This window comes from Pygoscelis adeliae, unplaced genomic scaffold (genome assembly GCF_000699105.1).
Source record: "Pygoscelis adeliae isolate BGI_AS28 unplaced genomic scaffold, ASM69910v1 Scaffold40, whole genome shotgun sequence".
Lineage (NCBI taxonomy): Eukaryota > Metazoa > Chordata > Aves > Sphenisciformes > Spheniscidae > Pygoscelis > Pygoscelis adeliae.
Window position 1 is genome coordinate 466,540 of NW_008823953.1, and position 8,748 is coordinate 475,287.

General features: G+C 39.1%; 1 protein-coding gene across 1 annotated transcript in view; it reads left to right on the forward strand.

The window, feature by feature from the left end:
* The window catches only part of POU6F2 (POU class 6 homeobox 2), a 258,232-nt gene that overhangs the window by 236,172 nt on the left and 13,312 nt on the right, over positions 1-8,748 (forward strand). Inside the window, exon 7 of the mRNA XM_009321448.1 lies at positions 7,979-8,147. Coding sequence (XP_009319723.1) covers positions 7,979-8,147 — 169 coding nt within the window. The remainder of the gene's footprint in view (positions 1-7,978; positions 8,148-8,748) is intronic.

The window sequence follows — 8,748 nt, forward strand, 5'->3', positions numbered from 1 at the left end:
TTTTCTTGCTGCTTGCTAAAACCATTCAAAAAAATTTGGTATAAATCCTTTAATCTCTACTTGTAGTCTCCTTTCTTGAAAATGGACAATTTATTGCCTAATTTTATGTTTCTTGCTTTTTTAAGCTGTTTATATCTCGTAATAGAAGAGTACCTTGTAACCTTAACTCCTGCACTTCCTCCATGCCTCTCAGGAGGGACTTTGTAAAAATCCAGGTTGTATGGCTAAATGCACGTTTTTTTTTCAAGAACAGATGAGCTTGTTGTAACAACTTCTTAGCATTGATATTTGCTATCAGATTTGAAAACTTTGTTTTAAGGTGTTCTTTCATATCTTCAACAACACTTGTTAACACCAAAACAACTGACAGAAGAACTTCAACCATGAATTGGAGTTTTATGAAATTTAGGAAAGGATTCACCTTGCTTAATTTAGTCATAGAGCAGTTAGGTTTCTGGTGGAAGCTAGTTAACTAGATTTCCCATAGAGACAAAGAGACATAGACAAGGAGACATATGCTTGTCCAAGGGGCAACTCAGGCTGTCAAAATATAATAGTTTTTAGATAGGTTGAATCTCTAATAGGTATCTTAAGGTACCTTTTGTCTCCATTGACATGAGAGGGAGCTAGGGTAGCTATTTTAGGACAGACAATTAATTCTTAAATGAGTGAAATGAGTTAAGAAGAATCCAGCTGCCAGTGATCACTGGGGTTCAAAACACATTCTTGTTTATGAATTCCTTAAAAAGTTTTCCTAGTAATTGGTGTTTTCATAACTATTTGCTTGCCCACAGCGCACAGAAGCAACTTCTACACATTATATTGTTCTCCAGTGTAACTCATCATCAGGTTCCCTTCCTGCTGTTGTCTGGCTCTTTCCTTCTACATACTAGATTCATTAAATCAGGCCTGTAGTCCCAGTTGTCCTCAGTCTTGTTTTATCTACACTGCCTGCCAGAACTTTTCATATTTCATCGTGTCTTACAGCACTACCAGCTTTGGGCTTCTGCCAACTCTAACACAATAAAACGAGCTACTAGGTAGCATTTTCTTACATTGTCAGTTCCCCATCTTCGTTGATGTTGGCTATCATGCTCCAGATAAACTGTTGAAAAGACATAGACAGCTCTCAGATGGGTCTGTGGTCATTCTTGTACATCTGCTTTCATGCCAGACATTTTCTTTTTGCAGTCTCAACCTACCACATACACCCTACCATCTCATTGTCACAACTTCATGCAGTCCCTTGTTTTCCTCTCCTGTTAAAATCCAACCAGCTTTCAATCATTTTCTCCCTGAGATGCTCTATTACTTTGATGCTGCCTTGTTTTATAAATGCTCTCTTCTTTCTCTGTGTTTGAATATAGCCACTAAACTGTGTTGTCTCAATCCAACTTTGTTTTTCTTTCGCTTTTTATACAACTTTCAGTGATGAGGGTGACAATTTTTCTCACTTCTTTCTCTTTTCCTTTACCATCAGCATTGCATAATTCCATTTCATCCATGGATAAAATTACTAGATTTTTGAAAGTCAAGATTACCAGACTACTTACTAGTACAAGTGACTACATCAGATTTGCCTTGCCACAGCATGAACGCTTGACTTGTAACTTACGTCTCTTCCTGAGCAGTTTTCTTTGTTGCATCTGCACTTGTAGGAATAGGATATCTCAAAAAAGTCAATATAACTGCACCACACCATTGGGAATAGGAAGATATCACTACACTACCTGTGTCATTGTAAGGAACTGAGGCATAGAGAGAGTGAAGCACTGTTCACCGTTACCTTTGAATTACGCACTTACCTACACATTTAAGTCTGCTACTGTCATATTGACGTTATATCATTTATGATGGAGGTCAGAAAGATGACTGATGCACCTGATTTGCCTATAAAATTATATCTTCTACAGAAGCCCGGCTGTGTCCTCAACCTTATTTAGTGAGCCCAGAGGCCTTCAGTTACAGCGTATACTGTGAACGTAGTTCTGATCCCACAGAAAGGCTTTGACAGAACTTCAGCAGATGCTGTCAAAGTCCTACCCCTGGTTATGTCCACAGCACACCAGCACTACTTTGCTGTAGTCTTCATTTTGAGCTGAGTATGTGCACAGCCTGTGTTTTAACCCAAAGAATTTTTTTATGCTAGTTTCCAAATGTACCTATTCTGTCAGTCTAAGCAGTGTGTATAGAGGCCCTTTATACTATATATACTATACTATATTATATTATACTGAGAGAGAAGATACTTATTACACATCAAATAAATAGCTTTCATATTCAGATTCATCTATTCATTTACTTGAATTTAGTTGAGTAAACTAAATTACGGTGATGGGGTACAGTATTTGCGCCACAGTGGAAACATTCTGGCAGAGTTGACTGTGAAAGTGATTTGGCGTGAAGCATGTGGATGTGTGTAATAACTTACTCTCTCCATTTGCTAGAAGATTTAAGAAAATGTTTTTTGAAGCCCATGCCTGGTCAAGCAGTATGAGTAAGTTTGAAGACAGACTTCCTCTGCTGTGGTGCTCTCAAATCGTGCAGTGGCCGCAGCACACCACCACTCTTTCTCAAAAACAGATGTATGGCACATTTTAGGAAACATAGACGGAGCAGAGAACTCCGTTTACAGGAAAAATGGAAGCATGAAACACTTAAACTACTACTTCTGCAAGGCATTATTGTGGCATTTCAAAGTGTTTGGGAATGTCTTTTTATATCAAGGTATTTATTTTTCAGCACCTTCCGTGGACTTCAGTCTTTACTAGAGCTAATGTCCATATTTCCCAGGAAGAACTAGCTGACATCAGAAAAAAATGAAAATCTTTATTTGTATCATAAAGGGGATTGTTTAAAATGTATTTCTTGCTCTTTGTGCCACTTCCTCTTAGTTTCATCTCTTCTGCCCTTTTTGTTATACTTGTCTTTTTCACCTCTGTCTTCTCTAATTTGTTGTGTTTCCTCGTCTCTCAGATTTCCTTTTCACTGCATCATAGAAAAATAGGACTGGAAAGGACCTGAAGAGGTCATGCAGTCCATCCCCTCCCCCTAGGCAGGATCAACTGTCCCTATATCATTCTTGACAGATGTTTGTCTAACCTGTTCTTAAAAACCTTCTAGTGATGGAGGTTCCCTGACATCCCTAGGCAACCTAGGCCACTCTCCTTAGCATTAGAAAGGTCTTCCTGGTGCCTGACCCTAGTCTCCCTTACTGCAATTTAAACCCATTACTTTCTTCTCCTTTCCATTAGGGCCACGTTTTGCCCTTGCTGTTTGTCCAGACTTTCTGCAAAACCAGTAGCAGTTCTGTTATGGGCAATATTCTCTCAAAAGTTTGTTCTTTATTTCCACTTAGTTTTTTTCTCTTTCCTTAGCTTATGCAAAATACCTTGTTACTCTATCACTGTCATGTAACCTTCTGGATGCAGGGAACAACATCCCTGATAACATAAGAAGACCTTAATACAGGACTCCAGTCAACCATCCCAGGTGTAGGAGTATCCGACATACATAATTTAAGAACAAAATTTAGTCTTACAGACCTAATTCATTCTTCGCCTCTGCAATTATCAATCAATACTACCTTCACTGTTGACAGCAGCATGTAAAACGGATGTAAAAGAAATAAGAATCAGGCCCTTTGCATTTTTCAGTTTATTCTTATAAAGTATTATGCTGCACCTTATGCTTCTCATATTCATCTTATTCCTCTAGCTGTAGTATGCATACATATATTCCTGCCAGATACTGATCAGTGTTGCATACAGTCATCATTCTCGGCATGTCTACTATATCCACCTACACAGAATGGCACTTACGGCAACTGCTTCTGTAATTTCTGTACCTCCTTCTGTCTTTGGATGGAAAATGCACAACAGTCATAAATATAATTCATATCATATGTACGTGTGCAAAATTGGGAAAAGTCAGCTATTGCAAGTTTGAATTGATTCTGTCATCTAGAATCTAATTCATAATCTGATCGTCGCCTCTCCTTAAGGCTATTTCTGGAGTGGAAATTATAGTGGATGAGAAGAGAGAGAGTATTTTAATGCAATTTCATGACACAGATAACTATCATTGTTCTTTAAGCAGGACATTTACAGCTTAACCATCATGTCTGTAAAACAGGGGGTGTGCTGGAAATTATGTAGGGAGTTAAAGATGGAATCCTCCCTCAGTCCCTGGTCAGGCCTTAAGGTGACTCTTCAGCTTCTCCAACCCCATTGCTCCCTTTTCTCTCACAAGCAGTGAGTTAGAAATCAACAATCTGTAAATACCCCTTATATATTGCTATTACACCTAAGGTCACTGTGCATCCAGACTTCACTAGCCATATCCTTTTTTGCCCAGCTAAATTTTGAGAAATTCTTACTTTTGTCCAAAGGTTTCTGGATGTCTGACAAGAAAACTACCAAGCTTCTGGGTATCCCAGTTATTTCAAAAATACATTTTCAAAAGCGTTGTGCAATACACGTGCAGAGAATCAAACATTTCCTAGACTTAACCAGCATACTGTGCATGTGCTACATAGTGGCTGTGGCTTTGTGCATGCTTTGCATGCACAACTGGAGAATGCAGAGTGCCCCCTCATTCTGGTGCTTCCTGGAGGCTTCAGATTTACTGTGCATGTGCTCAGCAGTTGAACTGTTCAGGTTCTATATGTTTAGCATGGCTGGAAAACGTTGGATTTGCCATCTGTGTCTTAAATGATCGTGTATTTCTCCCTGAGAAATACTGATGGGAAATAGCATAGAATCATAAAAAATTAAGGCTGGAAGATCAAGGTTCAAGAGATTATCCAGTCCGCTCTGTTGTTCTCAGGCAGAATAGCTATTCCGGTATTTGTCTAACTTGCTCCTAAGCACTCTCATAGGAACTCCACAGGTTCCCCCAGCAATTTATGCCAGTGCTTCACTGCCAGTTAGACAGCTTTTCCCAGCATCTAATTTGAATCTTCCAGGTTATTGCGCCTCATTCTCTCCACTGTAAAATGTAAGACAGACTCATTCTCTCCTCTTTTCATTAGCTCTGCCTGTATTTGAGGCAGGCATCATATCCCACTCAGTCTTTCCTTCTTTAGATTAAACATGACCAGTTCGTTCCAGTTGTCTTCATAAGCCTCAGGTGACTCCCAGGCCTTCAGCCACTCTAATTATTCTCCTCCAGTTGGTCCAGATTTTTTCTGAAGTGTGGCATCTAGCTGTGGACACGGTGCGCCCCCTGCAGAGGTCTTTCCAGTGCTTAGTAGAAGAGAAGATTCTTCACATGCACTGCAGACATCAGTCCCGCTCACACAGCTTGCTATGGGAGTTGCCTTTTCTTCACTTTTGCAACACTCCAGCATTGCTGGTGGCATGTTCAAACTGACAGGATCATTTTGAATCCTAATCCTGTATTCCAACCTATCAAAAGTCCCTCCCAGCATGTCATCGGCGTGTAAATTTAATAAGTATATTCTCTTCTTCATCATCCAGGTCATGAGGAAAATATTAAGTAATGCAGAATGAGGTCAGAATTCTGTGAAGCACCATCCATGCACACTTCTGTTTCCACAGATAGATAGATATCCTCTCAGTTTTGTTTTCTAACTACTTTTGCATTCATTCTGCAGCAATTTCATCTAAACTGTGTTTCCCTAGGTTATAAAGAATGCCATGCGAGGGAGTGTTGAGAGACTTGTAAAGTCAAACCACCTACTGCTTTTTCCCTGTCCGCAAGGCCAATTACCCTGTCTTAGAGGGAGATCAGATTGGTTTGACACAGTTTGTTCCTAACAATCCATGTTGTCTGTGCTACCTTGTTTTCTTGCGGGTGCTTACAAATTGTTTGATTATTTTCTTCAGTACTTTTCCATGGGTTGAAGTTTAGTTGACTGGACTATAATTTTGCAGATCTTTCTTTTTAAAGGTAGCTACTACATTTTCTCCTCCATCCTCACAGATAAGCACTAACATTTTTAAGACTGTTCCAGATAGTGCGAAAGCATCTAATTCATCTAAATACAATACTTTTCTTCCCTCACCTAGGCTGAAATCTTTGGTTTTGCCAGAGATTCCCTTGGACAACAGACCCAGAGCCCAAACACCTGCCTGTTCCTAAAAGCTGCAGTCTGGAGTGATGTGGGTGTAGCGGATGGGCAGTCCATTTCTGCCGTGTTCAGAGGAGGCCAGCCCTCCTAGTGGACTGCTTCCCTAAGCGAAGATATTATAAAAGTAGACGTTCTGGGTTGGGAGCTCTCTATAGATAAAATCCAGCCCAAAGTGAAATTTTTTTGCAGTGCTTGCATCAGTCTGAAATCTGGAAGCCTTTCAATCAGCTTGTCAACTATTATCCCTTTGATACAGTGCCAGTTTTCTTTTTTAAAATGTGCTTGATCCAAAAAAGCTCCTTGAGATAATAAAATGTTCTTGTTTATTAATCCCTAGGGAAGTCAGAATAGGCTAAAACTGGTCAGATAAATAATTTTCATTATTGTTAAAGGGTAACTCAAAGTTTCTTGCTTCATTTTGTGTTGTATCATTCCATGTGGGAGGTAGAAAAAGGAGTTGTAATTTTTTCCATTCTTAAACAGACCCATAACAGAAGTAATGTCATTAAAATTGTTCATATGTATTCCACAGAAAAGTGTCATCTTGAATGTGATCAGATACCTTTATCTACTATGCCATACAATTTGTTGTCTGCTTAGCATCAGTCATTTCTATGTGTTCTGGGAGCGTACAATGTACAATTTGATTATTACTAATGAATTCAGCTCCTTTTCTGAAGTCATTTGTTCAGTTAAATATCAAAAGAGAAAAACCTCATACTCCTTAGAATTCGTGAAATAGATTTAAATTGCTGACTTCAAGCAAGGCCAAATAGGCCTTTATCTTTCTCCCTTTCTGAGAATGCAGGTAACAGCTATCACTTGAAAGTGAAGCCTTTTAGTACATTTTTGCAATGTTTTTGATCAATATCAAGAATCAACATAAAATAAAGGTATAATAAGTAGCAGTCACCTGAGTGTATCAGGACTGTATTACTGTATTATTAGGCTCTGAAAAGGCTGTACTGGACTACTAGAAGCCAATTCAAAGCTGTGAGGTCCATTGTGTACCTTCATTCTGTAAAGAGACTGCCCTTTGAATTTGCTGAGAGTTTTATGTAAAAATCAGTACCAGAGAATGTTCCCAGTTTTCAATCCCACGTGAAAGCTTATTATAGGCAGAAGGGATTAATGGTTCTTTCCTTTCCCCTAGTGAACAACCAAAGACTACACCGTTGTAAAATTTGTAAAAAAAAAAAAATTTGTAAAGCCGTATTCATGTATCACAGTGTATCATTTTCATCTACGATACTCGCTAGACTTTTTAGGTATGTCTTACTTGACACAGTCCTGATGTGAATGGGGCTCAGATGTTTCACTGTGTGTTTTAGGGAAGGACAACTTATCAATTGAGAAATAAGGTTTCAACGTTTTGGTTTGTTTGCTAGATCTAATGTCATAAAACTAATTATTCCTTTCTGTAGGAAAGGGATTTTCCCCCATTTTATCTTCGCTTCCCCATTCCCACTCTTCTTTGCCCTGTTCCTGCAGTATGAAAGGATCTCTCTGAAACAATGCTGATTTATATGAGAATCCATGTAGGGAATAAAAGTCTGACTTCATGAGTCAGAAAACAGGTAAGGACATGTATTTATTAAATCAGAATGCTGCTGGGAATGTCATAGGTCTCTTATCATCGATTTCAAACAAGTATTTAGCTTCTAATTAGATTAAGTATCTGATTAAACTGAGAAAAAACAGAAAGTCAGAATTCAAAGGAGCTCAGATTGCTCCTGCTGTAACACTGTCACCTGAACTAAGTCCATGGTATTTAATGCTCCTATGGGATTTGTTCCCCAGAAGTAGATGGGTGAGATGGTACATTGAAAGTTTCCTATTACTGCTTCATTTTCTAAATACCTATTTTTACATTTTAACATATAGCTCCATCAGCCCTCCCAGACGCAAGTGGGACAAGCAGCCTCACAACCCAATCTCCTGCATTTGGCTCACAGTCAAGCATCTATGTCTCAAAGCCCAGTGCGTCAGGCTTCCTCTTCTTCCTCCTCATCCTCCTCCTCTTCAGCTTTGAGTGTTGGCCAGTTAGTCAGCAGTAAGTATTGCTCCCTGGCTCTCCTTAATTCTCCCCTCTGTTTGTCCTCCTCACTGCTGAGTTTCCTGATCTGCTTTCCCTCCTTTTTTTTTCCATATAGTAGACTGTATATTGTTAAGTAGAGTGACTCTTACCAGTAAGAACTGCTAAGTGCTGTCATGGATGGTGCTTAAGGTAAACATGCCTTGAGAATTGTAATCAATGCTAAAAATGTTCATAAAAATGGTATCGGCCATTAATTGACTTATGAGGGCAATTCTTTTAACTAAAGTGTAGTTTATGTTCTTTGGAAATGAGAAGTTTTTGAATTGGTCAGTATAATGAATTATATTGCTCAGAACTTGGTGGGCAGACAGATCCTCCTACTTTTGGTTAGGCTGTTTGTTTGCTCAGTTAGTGTAGCAAACCATTTTACAAACCCTAGCACTACACAAATCTAGAGTGAGAGACCTTTCTCGCCAGGAAAAGCTTGCACAATTTAAACAAGACAGACCTGTAACATGTGGGAGAGGAGAGAAGCACACTGCAGTGAAATAACTGAGTTTCACTGTTAGGATTGTAACAGCTGAACTGCTGAACAGCCCTTTCTTCCAGCTCACAC